This window comes from Colletotrichum costaricense (genome assembly GCF_030867565.1).
Source record: "Colletotrichum costaricense strain IMI 309622 chromosome Unknown Scaffold_22.1, whole genome shotgun sequence".
NCBI lineage: Eukaryota > Fungi > Ascomycota > Sordariomycetes > Glomerellales > Glomerellaceae > Colletotrichum > Colletotrichum costaricense.
This window is the reverse complement of record NW_026848251.1, coordinates 772,106-792,538: the sequence shown is the minus strand read 5'-3', so window position 1 is coordinate 792,538 and position 20,433 is coordinate 772,106. Positions and strand designations below refer to the sequence as shown.

Here is a 20,433-nt window from a genome sequence, read left to right as displayed (position 1 = left end):
CGTGTATCGGGATTAGTCGCCCCTGCAGTTTCCTCGGACAACCTTTGGCAAACGGCCATGGAGGTCGAAACGAGATGGGAAGGCAGCCTATTGAAGAATAGTCGGTCGAAGAATGAACATGCCGGCTTATCTACGATACGAAGCGGCAGCGGCTCCCCAGCCCCGAGTAGACGCGTCAATAGTCCTCGCACTGGAGACCAAGGACTCTGAGACATCCACCCACACCGCTTGGCCGCAGGCTTGGAGTCACATGGCAAGTCACAACCCCAGGCTACTAAACAAACGGGCGTTCCTTCCGTGACCGCGTAGCCGCCGCCCAGTCCGTACGGATCCCAGAGCTTGGGATTGTGGCTTGATCTGATAGTTAGGCTGCTAGCGTCCCATTGGGCAAATTCAATGCGATTTTGTACATAACAGGTTTGGTTTTGACTAACAACAAACCATGGAGCTACCTAATATGAGAGCTGAACCACCGTACGCTATCCTATAACGCAAGAGGATCAAACGTAAAATAGTGAATCAAGCTCTTGATAATTTATGTAGCTTCATAATATTGTGTTGGTGATGGAAAGATGACGGGACTTACGCTCCGGAAGGCATGCATGACCTTGAAGTTCCTGTCCTTACCCCCACGAAAAGCATAAGAGCCAGCCGCGTCGAATGGAATAGCGGACGTCACGATGGCAAGGGACACCACGCATCTACACCTTGGTCAGCAGACCCCTCAGATCCACCTTGGATTGTCAGACCCTCATTATCGATCTTTCGGAGCCAGAGTTTAAGAGAAAGATCCGTAGTACGATGGAAGAATGTCACTCTGTGGCCTGTAACACAGCGGGTATGTCTGAAACCTGGGGCGAGAGCTCACGTAAAACCGAGTCTCTAGAATTTACGCGTCGTGATGGCAAGATCCGAGACTACCGGGCGCCACACGAAGAAAGACGATAGGTAAACCAACCTGCTTGCCACAGGCGGACTGGAACGCGCCGGGAAGGAGGGGTGGGTGGGGATCATGGGGTTCGAGATGATGTGCCAAAGATATCTAGAGCAAGACGATCTTATGAAAGAGGGTGTGCAGATGGTGGCTGCCAATGAGACCGTCCTACCCTGACTAGAACTTGTTCCCTGCTCAGAGGACGCCATGTTCGATAACAGGGTCAGTGCTACAGCAGAGACTTGGCTGAGGTTGGTTCGGGATGACTGTTAAGCATAAGACAATAGCAGGGCATTCTTATTCGCTCAGACGAAGGAGTCGGAAGTCGGAATGGCAGTTGGGTAGTGACAAGGGACCCAAATGGTACGATGTGGCTTCTTCTATATCCGCAATATGGCACTTGCAGATTCGCATGTCCTCGATGAACATTGTACATCTCTGTCAGTTCAACGGTCAAAGAGGAGGAAGAGATCAACTCCGTAGGTCTGACATGACGCCGTCATAGGGCTACTAGTAGACTAGCTCCGTGGCTGGCCGTGGCTTCTCGGCCAGCATGGTAATAATATGGGGTAGTGGCTTGAAAGCAAGAAAAGAGATGCGGGCTCTCGGGGGGCGAGGTTGGATTAGCCAAGGGGTAAGTCATGCGGCATTCCTCTGGGTCCATCAAGAGCAGCAAGCACAATACGAGAAAGATTGGGGTGATATTCAACTTCATCGAGAGAGGATTGGGAGTGGGGTGTTGGAGGACGTACATGATGGTGTGAAGGATCGGGAAGGGTGAGCGGAGACTAGCAGTGATTTGTCTGACTTCTTTCTCATGCGGCCGCCACGATGACCGCCTTTTCGTGCCAAATCGGACAGATGAGTGAACGTAAGCGCTTTATGCCAAGGATATCTGCCATTTCCTGTCATGTTTGCTCGGCGTGCTTCTCACTAAGAAATAGGCGGACATTTTGTAGGCTTCTCCGGACTACAGGTTGTGCTCCTGGCAAGCGACTGGGATTCGAGCTGCGAACTGCTGCGAGTAACACCGGTCGCATACATAGCCGTCCGATGCTAGCGACAAAAAGTTGGCCAGTCGGACAACACTTGAACATGGCAGTGGACCAGCTGGAAAGTTCATGAGAGTTCAGCCACTCGACGTGACGCCACATTTGGAGCCGGGAACTGACCACCGTTTGATTTGGTCGATTGGGGAATGCATGGTGAGAAATGTGAGTGGGTGTAGCTAGTGAACATGGTACCTATTGATGTGATGGGGTGAACGGAACGGGCGGACAAGTTGAGAAATAGACGTAGGTCTTGAAGGGGGGGAGGGGGGTCGTGATGGAGGGTGGGGGTTGGCCGTGAAGTCGTCAAGAGCAAACGGCGGGGAGGCTGAGGAGAGATCGGCGTAGGGAATGAGAACCCTTACATCCTTGCTGCGCTGGGGTCCGAGGATTATGAGTCTTTGAGTGCCTGCAAGGTCTAGAAGCAGTGGTGGACTAGGGCGAAAAGGGATTCACTGGTCCAGACCGGGAAGAGTGTGGCTTGACCCGGGAATGTTGATGGAGCAATGACGAGGCAGCTAGTGGTGCCGAGCGAGAACTTGGTTTACTTGGATATGGACGACTGTGTGCGTGAAACAGAGGTCCGAGGCGGTGAGCTGATGAGAGTGATTCGCCAGTCGGGGAGAGAGTGAGAAAAAAGTGAGAGGGAGAGGGTGCGTAACCGTTCAAGTCACCAGGAGAGTCGTTTGGGGCGGTCCATGATTCATGATTTGATGTGTCTGTAGAGGCATCACGTCTAATTTGGAATACCGAGCTTGTTCGGAGTGCGAGGAGTGTCAAGAACATGTCAAGAATGATGGCAGAGCCAAGGTGTTAGTTACTAAAGGAATGGAGACATGTAGCTTTCCCATTTCATTTTTAGGCGTAGACGCGCGATGCGCCGGCCTTTCGCGTTTGGCTCCGCCAGTCTTTAAAGAGCATGCCTGGTTCAGACGACATGGAGCTCCCCATCAGAAGATGCGGGCTCTACTGGGATGTTTCACTCGAGCAGCGAGCTGCAAAGCTTGGAGGATGTATCCGTATCCGCAGGTGTCGAGTAAAGTCCCCAGGGTATCTTGGGGGGCAAAGAAAGGAAAAGGACAAGCGGGCAAACCTGGTCGATGCAGGGATCAGCATGGACGATGGCGGACGGCGGGCCGCGCGGAGAGGTGGACGAGCCTTGCGAGCTTCAAGGTCAAGGTTCAAGCTACCCTTATCCATGAAGCGATTGCGACGACGAAGGGGGAGGGGAGATGACTGGAAACCCATACTGTTTACGGAGTGTGGTGATTTGACAGGAAGTTGAACGACGTTGGCGTAGCAGCCTCCCTGCAGCATCGGACCTTTCCCGGGCATCTTTGTACGATGTGACTGTGCGCCCACGGGGTAGAGTTTGTGCGAGAAAGCACGACAGCTACGATTTCGTCTTGGCTCGCAATCAACACGGGTTCAAGGGAAGCCGACGATGGAGGGGACAGGATGTGGCTTGCTGCTGCTGCTGCTGCTGCTGGGGCGCTGCGCTGCCATCTACTCCCAAGGCACAGATATGGCTGGCGTCATCGGGTTGAGCCAGGTCTGGCCGATGCGGTTCACCGAAAGAAGGCGACTGTCGTCGGGTAGCTGCATCATGCTGACCTTGTCCCAAAAGGAGCCGGTGAGACGGGTGGCTACTGGCCGAAGCTGCAACGGGGTCTCAAAGAGGAGGCAGATGCAGGTTTGACTGGGGCAGAACGGGTTCGGAGGGACCGCCACGGAAGAGAAACAGGTCAGGGAAAACTGTCCGATGAGCAACAGAATCCTTGAGAGAAGAGAGGCACTGGGGCACTGCCGGCCGGGGCAAAGATGACAAAAACCGCACCTAGCCACTTGCTGGAGGTGTCGTTGTCTCGGCAGCTGAACCCCTGCGAGGCGAGCCAGCCAGATGGCAGAGGTTGGCGGACAGGAGTGTCAACTTGTCAAGAATAGCCATCATGCAAATAGGCAGCGAAGAAGGGATATCTATGTCTGCGGGTTTGACAGAGACTCGCCGGGCTGCTTGATAACACGCCCTCTGGTATTACAGGAGAGACATGCGTCCGTCGGAAGCTGAAGACGCCGTCGGCCGGGAATCGGGCTGGGCAAGGTCACTAGGACTTTGCGATGCTGAGAAGGCACTGTGACATCGCGAGGTGAAGTCTTTAAAAACCCCCGGGTTGGTAAAGAGTAAAAAACACACTGAACGGTCCATGGTCGGCGTGGGGGACGTTGAAATGTAAGAAGAATAACCAGATCAGTACGTACGCACGAACAGGGCGGGAGGGAGCCAAGACAACGATCGGACTGAGCAATGCGCCGGTCTCGTATGGCCCTGGGGTAACTAGCAATTACCAACTACTTTGCTACTTGACCTATTCGTACATGTTCATTACTTGCTACTTCTTACTCGTTGAGCTTTGCTGCAGCGATCAACCCTATCTGTCTCGTCTAGCCTAGTCTTGTCTCTTCCCTTCTGTCTCGTCTGTGTGTCTCTCCCGTCACTGGGCACTGAGGTATTCCCCGTCGAGCGGCTGCATGCGTAAACAGACTCTAATACTGCGTAGCACGAGCAGCATGCGGGTGTGTGTCTGCGTGGGGTGGGATTCATCGCATCGGGTTGCGTTTGATGTCGCACAGCTGCAACCCTGGAGCGGCGACGACTCGCGCGCGGCCCCGCGCCTTGCCCGACATGGCAGGTTAAGCTTGTAGGGAGCAGGTCGCAGTTGAACTGCCATGGCCCTTCTCGATTGCTTTTCTCACGTCTGACTGACGAGTCAAGATTGTCGAGTGACGGGCTTTGATGTAACTCTCTGTGTCCTTGGGACGAGACGTCGCTCTGCAGTTGAAGGGTGAGGTAGTAACGCAGCAGGTCAAAGACAAAGACCCGTGATGCTAGATGGGCTCGAGATAGGCGAGACACTGGGCAGACCCCTTCGGCTTTGCCATGGGCATTGAATGAACCCTGCGATGCAAGATCAGAGAGATGAGAAAAAGCAAGTTATTGAGAGACACGGGCGGCTTTAGGGGTTCGTCGGCATGGACCATGATTGGTGCCGATGATGTTATTGACGGACTCTGATATCGAATATTCCCGCCATTTGAGGTCTCGGAACTCAAGTACGACCCCAATGCGTCGAACATCTGAGATGCGAATCCAAGATGCACATCATCGACTGAGACGCTCATCGATACGAGTGAATTGAGTCAACGCAGTTGTGAAAACACGAGGCAAGCAGACAAATGTTTGCTGAGGGTCCAATCGTCAAGATGTCGCACAGAGCGCCAGGCGCCTGAAAAGGATCCCAGCATGCTGGTTGCTACTGTGACACGGGTGCTTAGTGCAGCAGATGGCCTCACCATCGTTGACAAACGTGCGATGGATGATTGATGTAGAACTTGCTGAGAATGAAGGTGGGACTCATGGAAATCTCATATGAAGACTGAGTGAGATGAGACGAGGCAGGCGGTATAAGCTCTTCCCGATCGCCTTTGAAAATCTCCAGAGAAACCTCAGAAGCTGCGTGTGTCTACAAGATTTCGCTGGTACTTTAGGCTTCACAGACGACCGGTATGTAGCAAAGCGGCAGCAATCCTGGTGTGGGTGGGCATAAGTGGTTGGCGATCCCACGGCTCATGATCCATCCAACACTGACACCCGCTTTTGGCACCCTGGCTCGCCTCCTCCCGACGCACAGCGGTGATGGGAGGTGCGGCATGTGTCGAGAAGGGAACCGGTATTTCCAACCACACTCCTCCCGCACGGCTGACTGCACTTCACACCGTATCCTTTCCCCATTCATTCTTACAAGTGTATGTATCATTGAGAGGTGGCCCCCTTGTTGGACCCCTCCGTGACGGTGAGCCCAAATGTCTTGACCTGGACAAGATGGGTGGCTGAGGGGTACGGAGTAGAGGATGAGTGTATCATGGGGTCGCCGCGTGATGGAGGCACGCCACCTGCTTTCTGAACGGATGGTGGTGAAAGGGGGGTTGACAATGACAAGAAATGAAGTAGAGACATTTGAACATTAGGTGTGGTGGGTGCGTACTCGTGTGTATCTCTGCAGGCCTTGAAGAGTCGAAGAAGGAAGGGATCAAATGCTTGCTCGTACGAGAAACAAGGTGAATGTCTTGGGGTGCGAGGAGTGAGGCTCGACTAACACGGCGTTCGGGCGTGGCTTGGCGTGGATATGGATATGAACATGGGGTTGGAAGAGGTGAGGAGGAGTGCGGCAAAATGGATGGCAGCATGGGTGAAGCGAAGAGGGGGCGAAGGCGGGTTCATCAGATACCCTTGATGTAGATGCCTACGGCAGATACGGCAGATACGGCATATGGATACTGTTGCGTGTGGTTGGGATACTGAGAGGAGTGTATAACTTGCTTGGGATGAAGGGCTAGACTACCTCGCTTCAATAGAAGTGAGGTATCGTGGGCGTACTGTTGTGGAGCGAGACCTACATTACTTAGTATGAGGCGAGCATGAAAAGAGGGTGCTGCTTGAGAACTGAGCTTCATGCTGCCGGCATGTCCATGTAGGTATTATTTTGCTGTTTGCTTGTACTTTTACTCAGCTCAAAGCAAGAGAGAGAGAGAGAGGCAGGTATGTTGTGAGATGGGGTATATGAGGGTGGGTGATTCCGAGTCTGCCGTTAGAAGGTATCCATCCTTCAGTCCCACGGTCCCATTCCTCTCACCTTTCGCACCATCTGAATCTCATTATTAATAGGAGCAACGCCGTCTCTTGAAGCTGCCTAGCTTAGCGGCTTCAAAGTTGGCTGCCCGCACCTCACCCCATCTCAAAGCCCTTTGGGGAGTAAGAGGAAACCAAAGCTCCAGCCTCCAACCAGCTCATCAGAGCATCAACACCGTCGATTGCTTACCGAACCATCCACCGCTCCGAGTGAAGCGCCACGGTCCGCCAGGCCTGAAAGATGACCCCTGAGCATCGGCAGTGCTTTATCTGGATACTGGACCTTTGCCGCAACGGATAGCTGGGATTGTCATCGCCTCCTTGACAACCTGAACCCCCGCTTCAACGCCCGCTGGGACAATTCACTTCCCTCCTGTTCGCTACAGAACTACTCGGCAGCACATGGAGAGAAACACCCATCAGTACATCGTCACTGCTTCTGGAGTTTACTAGGTCTTGCAGCTTAGCACTTGCTCCTTCGAGGTACGTACATAATCTTGGTTACGTTCTGCCCGCCGCGAGATACTCGCCTCTCCGTCCTCCAGCAAGATCCTGGCACGTTGAGGCTGTCTGGTCCAGTTGATCTAATCTCCAACCTCCCAGGTCAAGGCTCCAGAGAGGGCCGAACATCTGATTCGCCGATTGGGTCATCTGGCGGTATCTTGGTATCAGCTTCCGCCATCACCGACCCCAGTTGCGACTCTGAGCATAGAACCTCGAACCTCGACCCTCGCTGGACCTGAATCAACTTTGACTCTCTGGTCACGGACCGTTCACTGTGTTCACTATTACTATTTCCTCTTTGCTTGTTCCACTTCGCTCGCGTCACCCGCAACGATATCCAGCAAGTCTGACACTGCAAACCCCCTCCATCTTATCTTGATACCTCACCCTACCCTACCTTACCTTACCTTACCTCCGGATCCCTCAGTTATATCTGTCTGGTCGCCCCCTCTTAGCCCCTTCTCATCCAGCCGCCTATCTGTGCTGGAAACTCCGTACAAGAGCGCGTCAGATCACCCTTTGGATCGACTACCTATCTCGAGACCATCACTGGCGCCATCGTTGCACACTTGAGCAGAGAAAAGAAAGACGGTCCCTTCCTTTGCGCTGCGCTACATAACGCTACCGAGACCACCGCCGCGCCCCGCCGCCTCCTGTCCCACTTGGAATTTCCCCTCCATCGCGTGCTCCAGCGTCCGACTCTTACAATAGTCCTTACCTAGCACCTCCGGCCTGGTAGCATCGTCGCCCGTCTCTCACCTTGCAGACGATACTCACTACTGGACCTTGACATCTTACGGATCCCCAAGGCAAGGTCGGCAGCAGCCTATCCACCAAGGTTCTCCGTTGAAGATACCAACGACGGAATCCTGACTCGAGACGACGACGGACGCAGCTCGGCTTCAGCACCAGACACCGGGATACCCCCCCCCCCCTTCAAGTGTTCTTGCTGCTCACTCACTCACTCAATCACCTCACCTAAGCAACGCTCTGCGTGCTAGGTAATCATTCCCGTTGCCGCTGTCCCTGTTGACCTGAGTTATTCCCGATCAGAGTGGAGCAGATTGCAACATTCATCACACATACTCATCAACAACATCACTCACTCACACGCTGTCATCGTCCTTCACCTTTGCAAACCGCATCTGACCGAGGCGCACCGCTTTTGCCGCCCGCACGGCATCCTTGTCGCACCTCACACCTCATACCTCACACCTCATACCTTACATCTCACACTTCACACATTCCGCCTCACACACACACATACACACACACATCCATCACACACCCACTATTACTATTAGCTTCTTGCCCGTTCTCACATCGCACACCACTCGCTTCTCCAAGGCCGCTGACATTGCTGTCTTTCTGCCCACCTCAGGTACCGACTGTGTGGACTGGGCCTGGACTGCTGCGTGATCCTCAGGGACCAAGACCTCGAACCAAGGAGACCTGGAGAGCTCGTGTTGTCGTCTCGCCTCTCACCTCTCACCTCACTAAATTCTCTCTCATATCTGGCCTACACTATCGCCAGGCCATCAGCTTCGCGTACTCGATACAGCATTACCTACTCCGTGCTGCTTGGACCGGTTTCAATCGCAGTGCTAGCCATCACTGGTCACCACTGGTCACCTGTTGACCTCATCTCAGTGAGAGCACTCGACCTCAGTGACCTCAGTAACTTCCACTCAGTGAGAGTGAAAGTGAGGAGTGAGGAGTGCCCCCCCCCCCCTCCCCACCATCGACCGTCTCCGGCCGGCGAAAGCAACCCGCTCGCTGCCCTGCAACTGGGGCCCCTCGGCGAGTCCATAGCGCTCTCTGCCCACTGAAGGCGCAGCGCCCGCAGCTCCCGCGCTCTTCCCCCTCCACTATCTGCGCCTGCGTCCTTCCCGCATCTTCCACTTCGCTCCTCTTTTTTCCCTCTTCTTCCTCCTCGTCCTTGAATCTCCCCCTCCACACTTCCTCCACCTCCCCTCCTCCAGCCAAAATGCCTTCGACCAACGGCTCCGAATATCGCCATATGCGAAGTAACAGTCTCAACATCCAACAACAGAATGGCCATCCCAGTCCTATCTTGAGCCCAATGGCCTCCAACGCATCTACCGCTTCCGCTGCCAGATTCGATGGCCCGCGCAGTCCACCGAGTACGTCACCTTGCCTCTCTGCCTCTACTCCTCCTTCTCTCCATCGTCGTATTCCTCTGCAGCTATTCCCTCTGTCTCTCTGTCTCTCTCCGCTTCGCTTCCGATATCGCCAATGCCCGTCGGTGTCTCACGTCGGCTCTGCTACGATGGCACGCCGCTGAAGCTCGTCGGCATGATCGCCTCGTCTTCCCTCCCGCCGGTGGTGTCGCCTGCAACACGTCGCACCGCACCCGTCCTGGAGCAACCGGCGATTGCCCCTCTGTCTCTGTTCTGTCCTGCATCAAGTACTTTATCCTCGGCTGACTTATCTCTTCTCTTGCGCTACAGATACTTCCCACGTTCCCTGCAAATTCTTCCGGCAAGGAGCCTGTCAAGCCGGCAATGCCTGCCCCTTCAGTCACGATCTAGGCTCGGCCGCCGAGAACATCTGCAAGTACTTTGCAAAGGTGCGTCATTTCTCTCCCTCAGCCGGGCAGCTTCGCGACAACTCCCTCATCCTCATGTGTTCCGCCCCTCCATCCTGTCGGGCTGCTCTGCTCTGCTCTACTGTTACCCCTCGGCTACACAGACCACCCAACCCATCCCACCCTCGAGCCCGTGCCCCTCGCATCCTAGCAACCCCTGCCTACTATAACATCATCTCCGCTGCTTTGCTTACTGAGCGTGGAGCGACACGGACAAGAATGCTAATGTGGTTGATTTGATGACAGGGCAACTGCAAGTTCGGCCCCAAATGCGCAAACATTCACGTTCTCCCCGACGGCCGGCGAATCAACTATGGCAAGAATGGTGTCACGATTGGAAATTCTCCGATAGCCCTCGGCGGACGAATTAATCCCACAGCAGCCTCCAACTACCACCCAACCAGTGCTCTCACCTCTGGCTTATACCGCGAAGGCGTCCCTCCCTATACATCGGCATACCCTTACGGCGGTGACGAGAGACAACAATCACTGGGTCGCCAACCTAGCCTCGAAAGCGGCCTGCCTACGATCGATACCACCTATTCCCACCCCGGTTCCAATTACGGCTCGCCCCGCGATGACGATGCTTCTAGATTCGGCCTCGGCTTGTCTCCTGTCAATGCCAACGGACTGTCAGTACTCGACGCGCCGCTCCCCGCATCCTTCGACTCGCAGGGCATGTCTAATGCCGCCCGATTCCCCGCTGCGCCGTGGCCTTCCTCCGTCCCTTCCAAATTCGGCATCGAGTCCCCCTCGCCCTCTCTGAGCAACGCCAAAGATTCCCGAACTTCCGAAACTCTCAAGATGCTCCATACCTCGGCATTTGGTGGCAGTGAGTATCTTGCTGCGGCACACGTCACCGCTTCCAGCAGCCCTCCCGGTCAGCCCGAGGAATACTTTGGCAAGCGGGCCATGCATTCAAGTCGATACGCAAAGCCGAAGATGCTCAGCTCGAGCATGCCCAAGACATCCGCCGTCGACCACGATTGGGAGGCCAATTTTGGGTTCTTGGAGGAGGATTGTGTGCCGTCCAACTTGCAGGATCTCTTGACGCCGACCGAGAAGGCCCGTCGCGGCTCTTTGCGCACTGTTGACGGTGAGCCGGGCAGCGAGAACGGCACCAAATTTGGCAGCCCCATCGGCGGCGCGAGCCCGAGCAGGTGGGGCCCGCTATTCCAGCGCCAGAAGGAAGAAGAGCTTGGCCACAAGCATGGACCGTCGGTTTTTGGACATGTTGGAAGCCCTCTCCGAAACTCGGTGCTCTCGAACGAGATGGGTCACGGCGGTGCCATGGCCCGGCCAATCGGCTCCCGTGCCGGCAGCGAGACCATGTCGGCACTCACACAGCAGCTTCAGCGCACACGGCTGGGTGACGACGGAAGCAGCAGCCCCCACTTGCATCCTTTGGCGGCAACGGGCCGAGCCCCGAGCAATAACGGTGCTGGGCCCATTGGCAAGGAACGGGACCGCGCGATGGAGCGTCATGTCTCGAGCGGCTCCATCAGCTCCTCCGTGACGGGACGATACACGACGCCCATCGACGAGGAGGATCCTGCCTTCGTGTTCAACATGGAGGAAGAGGAAGATCAGTCGTCGGCGCGGCTCCGGAAGCGTGGCTCGGCCGGTTTTGGGATCGGTGGTGGTGGATGGAGCTACGCCAACGCTCTGTCCAACAAAGGTGCACCCTCCGGTTCCGGCTTGGCCAAGGAACAGCGAGAGCCATCGGTCAGCGTTGAAACCGTTGGCGGGCGTTGATTGCTAGCTATGCTTCATGGCGGAACGAAGGAAGTCTTCAAAACACCGGCAACTAGAAAAAGCATAGCGACAGCCTTGCAAATTGTCACGCTTTTCAGTGGCATTCTTTTCACAACTCTCAACATTTACACCCTGACGACACTCTACGACACACGCAACAAATACATATTTCAGCCACGATTTTCACAGCATGCATGGGCAAAAGCCAAACGGAAAACGAAAAATTCAACCGGTCTACAAAATCAATGGGACACGAGTAAGGGATCGGATCTACACGGTGGCTTGCTTATACAACAGGGTAGGGAGTTTGTTGGAGTTTTTGTCGATGCCGAGTCACTTTTGGCTTTTGAGGATTGAATATTGGAGGATTAATACTACCAAACTGGCCCAACATAGGATGGCCTTGCAAACATGGAGAATCCACTGTCAGAATCTTAGGACCGGTGGTTTCCTTCGCCTTGCGCTAGGTGAAGTGTAGCCTCTCGATGCTTGGGGTAGGCAGGGAATGCTCGATACGTCAAGCAGAGGATGGCAATAACTTGTGATCCTTGGCTAGAGGAGGTAACAAATGACCGAGAGAAAACATCTGGCTTTGGCTGGCACAAAAGTCACAGGTCGGCTGGCTGCGTGACTTGTTACCGCATTAGAGACGCCTGGGAGAGGAAAAGCAGATACCACCGTCTGATTTCCATTCATTATATAAAAGCTGATTTTCTGAGAGACTGGCAATGGCCGTACGAATAGTATTATCTGTTGTTGAATTAAATGCACCACAATCCCGAGGCAATACGCGTGACACCTTTTGTATGCATAATAAACACAACCCGGTTTAACCTTTGCCGTGGTAAGGTGGGCTGGCCTGCATTCCGCTCGCTGTGTCTGACGATCCCGAGCTGTTCCGATATTCTCTTGGAGACCGCGGAGACCAAGCAGATTGAGTTGACAGATGACTGGGACGGACGCAAAAGTAAGATGAACAGTCACAACGAAAACCCCGCCAATGGGTGACGAAAATCTATACACTAATACAAGGCAAACGTCAACAGGGCCCAGAGATTGTCCAACTCCAGATCATGTCGGCATGCCGTTTTTGCGCGGAGGCCGCGCCGTGGGCTATCGTACGAAACCGTCCACCCACAAACACACAAAGATAAGCCGGTATGCCTCTCGCTCTCTCTCTCTCCGTCCCTCTTTTTGCCCCCAATCCCGAAAACAAAGAGTTCCTCAAGAGCACAGACGCAGCGTCTTTCGTTTCCCTCCCGTTCTAGTTGCGAGTGGCGTGGTCGATGCCCCGGGGAGGGCAGATTATTGTACAGACCGCCGGGGAGACGGATTCAGTGGAGGAATGGGATGGGGATATTTAGTGGGCGTCGGGCTGGCTAACAATGTACTCGACCGCCTTGTCGACTGTAGATGGTAGATTAGTAGTTGAACTACTCAAGATGGTAAGGGCTGTAGGAGAAGCATACTTGAGTGGATGGTGTCGGCATCCTTGTCGGGGATCTCAATGCTGAACTCCTCCTCAATGGCCATGACGACCTCGACGGTGTCCAAGCTGTCCAAGCCAAGGTCGTTGGCGAAGTGGGCGTTGGACTTGATCTATATTTGCGGACAGACTACGGTCAGCTCTACTATCCTTGCTAAAGCTAGAAGCGCATCTCAATTGATGCGGTTGAGAGGTAGGTAGATGCTGGCAAGGTTTGGTTTGGGTAAAGCGAGAGGAAGGGGCGAAGAGCGAAGGAGGTGACGTACGTTGGCCGGGTCGTTGACCTTGTCGAAACCCTGGAGCAGAGCAAAGATGCGGCCCTCAACCTCCTGCTTGTTCAGGCCGGTGGCGGCAGAGTACATGCGAACGGAAATGGCCTTGGGAGCGGCGCGGAAGGCAGCTTGGGGCGCGACGAGGGATCTCCGGGCGAGGGGAGCGGACTGCTGGACAGCGGGACGGATGGCGCGCGTGGCGGCGGCCGCGGAACGGAGGACTGCTGTGCGGAACATTTGGAGGTATGTGTTTAGACGTGAGAGAGGCGAGACTTTCGAAGGCTCTGGCGATTGGAGTTGAGATCGGGATGGGGGAGATGGGAGGATCGGTTGGTTGACGGCTACAGCTGGGATTTGATGGGAGCTTGCTTCGGGGGTAGTGGAGGAGGGTGCTACGAGGTGCCAGTGATGATGATAAATTTCTCGTCACCCCCCGAGGTGTCCCTGGCTAGCTCTCGGGAGGTGCACGTGCTTAGTCATGTGATCTTGCAAGTATCTTCATTTTGATGCATCACCAGACCAGATGGAGAGAGATGAATAAAAGTCACCAGAAATAACCATAAATGGATTTAGATGTTCTCATAAAATTTTACAACATCAATTGACTTGCACCGCCAAGTGAGGCCGTCATTGTTGAGTCTGAGGAGCTTTTCTTCCGTTCCCTCCAAGTCCCCGGCCAGACCACGTGATCCACACATAGCCAATCAATTGCCGCCCTTTGTAATCCCGCACCAAAGCTCGCGCTCTCTGCGGATGGCCCGAATTGTCCATAACGTCAAGCTCTCTCACAACGCCGCCCCGGAACATCCTACTCCCTCACCACACGCCGTATCCTCGCCCCTCCCCCGTTCGTCGTCAAATCCTCGATTCGACCCCCGGAAACCCCCTCCAATTTGCCCGGTCAATTGGCGCCGACGCATCTCTTTTCTTCCTCGAGGAAAACCATAGCACAATGCCTCCCGCGGCCCAGCTTCCCGTCACCATGTTGGCCCTGGCGTCAACAAGGCCGGTCGCGAGAAATTCGTCGGCTGCCATGCAGCACGTCGGCAGATTGATGGCTGCCAACGCCATGCGCACCTACGCCACGCCCGCTGGTCCCCCGCCTGCCAACTTCCGCATGAAGAGACACCAGACCTGGGACGAGGACCAGGAGTCCACATTGAACAAGCTCGGTCGTTATTTCCTGCTCTCCGAGATGGCCAGAGGAATGTACATCTTGATGGAGCAGTTCTTCCGCCCGCCCTACACCATCTACTATCCCTTTGAGAAGGTGAGCAATCCAATTTTCTCGACATTGGCGACCATACTGGAAGACATACTGGAGGAATTGAGCATCAGAGATGGATAATGGGGTGGCCCATACGGGAAACGCAGGAAGAGCCGGACCATTGCCGAGATTAGGAGGACACGCATCGCCCGCTGTCACCGCACACGAAACCACGAATGCAACGAACAAGAGGGGACTACTGTTTGCGACAGAACAGACACATCGGAGAGCAAGCCGGCTAACAGGAATTTCTCTATAGGGTCCCATCTCCCCCCGCTTCCGTGGCGAGCACGCCCTTCGCCGCTACCCTTCCGGTGAGGAGCGCTGTATCGCCTGCAAGCTTTGCGAGGCCATTTGCCCTGCCCAGGCCATCACCATCGAGGCCGAAGAGCGCGCCGACGGCTCCCGCCGCACCACAAAGTACGATATTGACATGACCAAGTGCATTTACTGCGGTTTCTGCCAAGAGTCGTGCCCCGTCGACGCCATCGTCGAATCCCCCAACGCCGAGTACGCCACCGAGACCCGTGAGGAGTTGCTGTACAACAAGGAGAAGCTGCTGTCCAACGGTGACAAGTGGGAGCCCGAGCTGGCTGCTGTTATCCGTGCCGATGCCCCTTACAGATAAGACTGGGTTTCTTCACCTACACGCAAGAAAGACAGAAATAAATTTCTCTGGTCGAGGGCTTGGTGGGGACGGTCGTGGTGAAGAGCGGAAAGTCGAGGAATCACCCCCTTTTTGGGCCTTTTTGCAACTTTAATGCCTAAAGGATGGACACATCAAGGCGGACGCGAGGGGACGACGGCCGCAGGACAATGAGGACAATGAAGGGCCGCGGCAGCAGTGATCTTGGCATGTTGTGTATTTCTACAGACAGGTCGGGGTTGGTTAGACTTGTGTAAATATCTCTCGCGAAAAGCAACCTTTTTTCTTTGTCTGTTGACCACCGTCGCCCCCGATCTTGTGTGATGGCATCGCAAAAAAGGCATCACATTGACAATGTCATTGCGTTTCATACCATTTTCTTCTTCATGTATGTCATGTAGTTTCGCATCACGTTAGGACGGGGCGTTTAGGTTGAATTTCGAGAATATGATTATTAGTGCAGCTTTATAAACAAATGTCTCTACCAAGTGTTGTTCATCACGCGTGACCTCGTGGGTTGACATTCACGGCGAAAAGATACAATCCAACCAACGCCTTGCTCTGATATCATGGGCCAAGCTTCAGCAACGCCAGCGACCTTTGAAATGACACGCTTCCGTTTCTTTTGTGTTTCCCCCGCCTTGATACCGTGTGGATATCCTTTCTTTCAACGTCTTCCTCATCATCGACATGGCCACGTCCTTTACATCCTTATGCCTCTACGCAAATCTCATCATCATCAAAACGTCTTCTCCCAAGCCCCCCACCAAACACCCATGTTTGCGGCCACGACCAGATCCAACATCTTCAGCCCCTCGGGGTAGATAATCAGCTTGCCCAACTTGGCTCTCTTCCCCCTGTTGCCGCCCCCGGCCCTCTCCTTGCCGAGCTTCAGATCAAACGGGCTAGGCGGCTCGTCCTCGTCGCTATACTCGCCGGTCCGGTTACCGACGTTGAGAAGTCGGCTAAAGTGCCCGCTCAGCTGCTCCCTCTTGCCCTCCTGTTTGAAAATCTCCGTGCTGGGCAGATTAAACCGCAACTCGCTCACGCTAGCCGAGTACGACGACGAACTCGACGGCGCGAGCGGGTTACTCAGTCCGCCGGCCGTGGGGAGGACGTGTCTGCACTTGACACTGCGCCCGGCGTTCCCCGTACGGAACTCGCAGCGGCCGTCCCAGGGCGAGACAAACACATAACCTTGAGGCCGGAGGCCGTGGCCCGGCTGGGTGATGATGGGCCCCGAGTCGCTTCCGTTAGAAGAGGCGGAGCCCGTCGAGTGTGCGCTCAACTGGCGTGAGTGGCGGTGAGTAGACCTCGCTGGCGGCGAACCAAAGGGGACTGAGTCGCCTTCGTCCATCAAGCTGCCTGAGCGCGACCGGGAGCTGAACTTTTCGCGAATGTTGGAGGACCAGGATTTGGCGTAGGACATGACGACTTGGCGTGAGAAGCCACCCTCGGGAGACTGCTGTTGCTGCTGCTGTTGCTGTTGCAGGTGGTTGAGCGCGTCTTCCGAGTTTGCAAAAGGGGGAGCAGTTGTCGTCGACGTCCGTGGCATATCCACGCTCTGGCGCAGAGGCATGTGGCGGAACTTTGCGTAGCCCGAGGACTCGAGGCGGATGTTGATGGGAGGTTGAGGGGCGTTTGCGCGCCGGCGGTCGTGAGCCGAGAGACCTGCCGAGTCGAAGGAGAAGTACTCGTACCCGTCGTCGCCAGAGTCCTCGAGCTGGTGGGAGGCGACGCGGCCTACGTTCCACTGGTTCCCCGTGCTCGGGTCGCGGCGGATGAGGGAGAGGGTATAGGGGACCTCTTTTGTGTTGTGGAAGCGGTTCGGTGAGGGAGAGCGAGATTGTTGGCGATAGACGGAGGTCGGACGGGAGTAACGACGCGAACGCGCCGGCGACGAGGAGAGTTCCTGCTGCGGCGGCAGACGGGACGGGGACTGGGAGGGAGAAGCGCGGTGGAGATCTGTCGGAGGAGGCTGAGGGGGTCTGGAGGCAAAGGGCGCGTCGTAGTCGGGTGCCGGGGTCGGGATAGCTCGCGGGCCGACGGGTTTGCGTACGGGAGGGGCCGGAGGTGAGTGGGATGTTGGTCGTGGAGGAAGCTCCGGGCGGTCCTCTGTCCACCGGGGTTGGCGGGGGTCGTTGCCCGTGCCGTAGCCGATGCCGTACCCCGTCGCATTCCCGGTGCCGTAGCCGTAGAGGCCTGAGTTGCGGTTGCCGGCGGCCGCTGGATGTGAGCCTGGCGTCGGAGGTTGTGCCTGAGTTTGAGCCTGTGTCTGAGGGGGCAGATGAGCGCGGGCTGGATCGGCTGGCGGTGAGGGCACCTTTGCGCCTGCGACGGGTTTCCTCCGGATCTGAGCCGTGCTGCGGGTGCTGTCCATGCTAGACCTAGGCGTGTCCGGGTTCCGTAGATGGTGAGGTTGCTGAGATCCAGCAGCCGCTAAGTTTGGGTGGTATGGGTGGCTACCGTCACTGGGCAGTTCCAGGTGGATGTAGTAAAATGAGTTTGCGACATCTTCGCTGGTGACATTTTTGAGATGCGGTTTTGAGGTTGTCAAGATGACGTCTGCGGGGGTTGATGCGTTAGAAGTTTGTGATTATGAGATTTGACTTGAGAAAGTGAGATCGAAGATGAGAGAGAGGCTTACCTCGCGTGCCAGGCACTCGTGAGATGTAGAGTGTGAGGGGATCTTGACGTTGCTCGGCTGGTCTGTGAGGATATTGCGGGGGGTTTGCGGCGAGATAATTGAGCGAGGCCAGAGACCTAGCCTCAACTTGTGTAGACATATTTTTTTCAAAAGAATGAAGGCTCTTTTTGTTCCGCTTCAAGTGTGCCCAAGCAGAGGGGCAGGAGAAGGAAGTTGTGAGTATATCTGGCTCGATGCAGGTCGGCGGCGGGTGGTTAAGTGTTTGTTGTGGTGGTGTGGTGTGGTGTGTGAGTGAAAAGGGTGGCTGAGCCAAGAGGTGATGTGAGGCGGGAGGTTCACAGCCCACCCGCACTTGAAGGGTACTCGCGGTACGGAGAGTATTCCCTTGTGCCTTATGGATACTCAACTCAAGGGCCAAATGCCGTGGACGACGGGGGAGACCAGGGAGCTGGCGCTGTCAAATGTCACGGCTGGAGCTGGTGTGGGTCGGGAAAACGGGGTTGTGATGGAGAGAGTTTGTAAAAAGGTTGAGCTTAAATGAGGGAAAAGATTTACTTCATCTGGTAAATCTCACTTGGCTCGGTCTCTCTCTCTTTCGGTTTGTATACGGCCGTGGCTAGGTGAGGGTGTTGGTGGTGAATCTTTTTTTTCTGTACAATGCGAGTGAGATTGGTGAGTGTGATGAATTTGGCGATGCAAAAGTGAATATTGAATGCAGAGCGCTGTAAAGAGTATCGCGTGGTTGGTGATGGTGGTGGATGAAATCTGAGCGAGATGTGATCGACCTGCAGCTACAGGAAGGGTGGTTGGGGGCGTTTGAATTAAAGACGGCGAGGGCTGGACGTGGACGCAGTCTTGCAGGAAGATGAGCAAGAAGAGGAAGAGGGGCGAATAAGAGATACTAATATCGCGCGTGTTGCCTGGTGGGTACGCAGCGTATACGGGTATCTTGCTGCTCGTTGCTCCAGTTGTTTGCTCGCGTGTATTCGTAAAGAGTGGGAGTGAAGCGAGGGAGTGAGAAGTGGTTGGCTCGTTGTGCTGGCGATGAGGTGTACCTTACTTTCGTACTTCTATTGTAAGTGCTGTGAGGCGAGTCGACCCTCAAAGAAGAAACGAGAAAAATAGAAACGACGGGCAGGACAAGGGAAGCAAGTCCCCGGATCTGCAATAGCGGCGCGGAAGGGATGTACGGGAATATGGTGCCTGGCGAGCCGCAAGAAAGGGGGCCTGTCGTGTGGTCTTCTCTCTTCTTCCTCCAAGTTGACAAGACAGACAAGCACAAAGTTGCTGGGGTGCGTCGGCACTGTTTGGATCGCTTTCAACTGCGGAGACCGACGATTCCTTGGTAAGAAGCGTGGAAGCGAGCTTTCTGCTTGATGTTTGACTCTTTCTCTCTCTCTTTCTCTCTCTGTCTGTCGACTTGGCGGGCTGAGACTTATCCAATGGCAAAAACGAGTCGTAAGCTGGATGTGGCTGTGCTGTGCTGTGTTGTGCTATGCTGAGCTGCGCTGCGCTGCGATGTGATCCAAAGGTAGCGAGATGGCGGCGCTGATGACCTTGCAGCGCGGTGCCGTGTACGTGTCCGTTCCGTAACCTTGGTGATGAAAGGTCTCGAAGGCCTTCTTTCTTGGTGCCGGCGCCGATGCGCAGTTATTTGATTCCTTCTGAAGCTTTTCTAAAGCTCGGGAGTAAAGCCCAGTAGGGAGACTTTGCACCAATGCCGTGACGGGTTCGGAGTCAGCGACGGCACCTGAAAAGGCTGAAATTAATGATCTGGGCTTGACAGGGACCAGAGCTTTGTCTTGTGAAATGAGAGTGGGCAGTGGGTGGTTTGTGCTGTTCTTGGCATGAGATGGGAAAATGAGGTTTGAGCAGAAGTGAAGATGCTCTGCCAACGATTTTGGTGGGAGGCCAAGCTGTTTCCCCTCTTTTCACGTCTCGATGCTTCAGAAGTTCGGTCTGAACTCTGTATGCATCGGAGAGTTGCGATATGCATGGAAGATCTTCTCGGGAGGATTTTGGGGGACACGAGGCGGGAGGAGAGGGGGATTGTGCTATTTTTCGCATGCTTTCTTGTCGCGGAACTCTGCAGAATCCTCGTGTGGGTTGCCTTCTGTACGCCAATACATGGGTAGCAGTAAGTGGGATGGATAGACTATCCGTACGTACACGACTACCTACCTTACGGATACAGACATTAGACAACGGCCATTCACCCTGCCTGAGAAGTAAGTGAGCACTGAGCAGCCCTGCAATCTCGCATGCCTCAGCTCTTGCTCGAACTAGCTCCAGAGCTTGATCGAGGCTGTTTGTGCTCCGCGACTGGCTACGAAATGTCTCGCCTCCTACACGGGATGACGACCAAAGGTCTCGGATTCCCTCCTAACGGTCCCACGAACGCCTGAGATTGTCCACGACTGAAACAAAACTTCCCAATGATCGTGCCGCAGCCGCATTGAATATCGCTCTCTAGTGGTCCCTATTCCATACCTGAGTATATGTCGATGAGGGGATGTTGCGGTCTATAGAGGGTTACATTCCTATGCGGGTAGGGCCAGGAGATGCTGGAGACAAAGGG

At 55.0% G+C, this 20,433-nt stretch overlaps 6 protein-coding genes across 6 annotated transcripts; 3 read left to right on the top strand and 3 right to left on the bottom strand.

Annotated features, from left to right (window-relative positions):
- Positions 1-3,427: 3,427 nt before the first annotated feature.
- Positions 3,428-4,121, top strand: CCOS01_15108 (uncharacterized protein; the record flags this gene model as incomplete). The annotated part of the gene is made up of 3 exons (XM_060463250.1): positions 3,428-3,616; positions 3,825-3,892; positions 4,025-4,121. 3 exons carry the CDS (start codon positions 3,428-3,430, stop codon positions 4,119-4,121), a joined length of 354 nt encoding a protein of 117 aa, XP_060306435.1.
- A 5,309-nt stretch (positions 4,122-9,430) lies between these two features.
- CCOS01_15107 (uncharacterized protein) lies at positions 9,431-11,537 on the top strand (the record flags this gene model as incomplete). The annotated part of the gene is made up of 3 exons (XM_060463249.1): positions 9,431-9,590; positions 9,646-9,764; positions 10,029-11,537. 3 exons carry the CDS (start codon positions 9,431-9,433, stop codon positions 11,535-11,537), a joined length of 1,788 nt encoding a protein of 595 aa, XP_060306434.1.
- Positions 11,538-12,897: 1,360 nt separating this feature from the next.
- CCOS01_15106 (acyl carrier protein) lies at positions 12,898-13,532 on the bottom strand (the record flags this gene model as incomplete). Its single annotated transcript, XM_060463248.1, has 3 exons — positions 12,898-12,944; positions 13,007-13,136; positions 13,290-13,532. 3 exons carry the CDS (start codon positions 13,530-13,532, stop codon positions 12,898-12,900), a joined length of 420 nt encoding a protein of 139 aa, XP_060306433.1.
- A 715-nt stretch (positions 13,533-14,247) lies between these two features.
- On the top strand, positions 14,248-15,190 carry CCOS01_15105 (NADH-quinone oxidoreductase; the record flags this gene model as incomplete). Its single annotated transcript, XM_060463247.1, has 2 exons — positions 14,248-14,565; positions 14,822-15,190. 2 exons carry the CDS (start codon positions 14,248-14,250, stop codon positions 15,188-15,190), a joined length of 687 nt encoding a protein of 228 aa, XP_060306432.1.
- Positions 15,191-15,947: 757 nt separating this feature from the next.
- CCOS01_15104 (uncharacterized protein) lies at positions 15,948-17,994 on the bottom strand (the record flags this gene model as incomplete). The annotated part of the gene is made up of 2 exons (XM_060463246.1): positions 15,948-17,773; positions 17,856-17,994. The coding sequence occupies 2 exons, from the start codon at positions 17,992-17,994 to the stop codon at positions 15,948-15,950; spliced, it is 1,965 nt and encodes a 654-aa protein (XP_060306431.1).
- A 1,626-nt stretch (positions 17,995-19,620) lies between these two features.
- CCOS01_15103 (uncharacterized protein) lies at positions 19,621-19,851 on the bottom strand (the record flags this gene model as incomplete). Its single annotated transcript, XM_060463245.1, has 1 exon — positions 19,621-19,851. One exon carries the CDS (start codon positions 19,849-19,851, stop codon positions 19,621-19,623), a length of 231 nt encoding a protein of 76 aa, XP_060306430.1.
- Between the last annotated feature and the right edge of the window lie 582 nt (positions 19,852-20,433).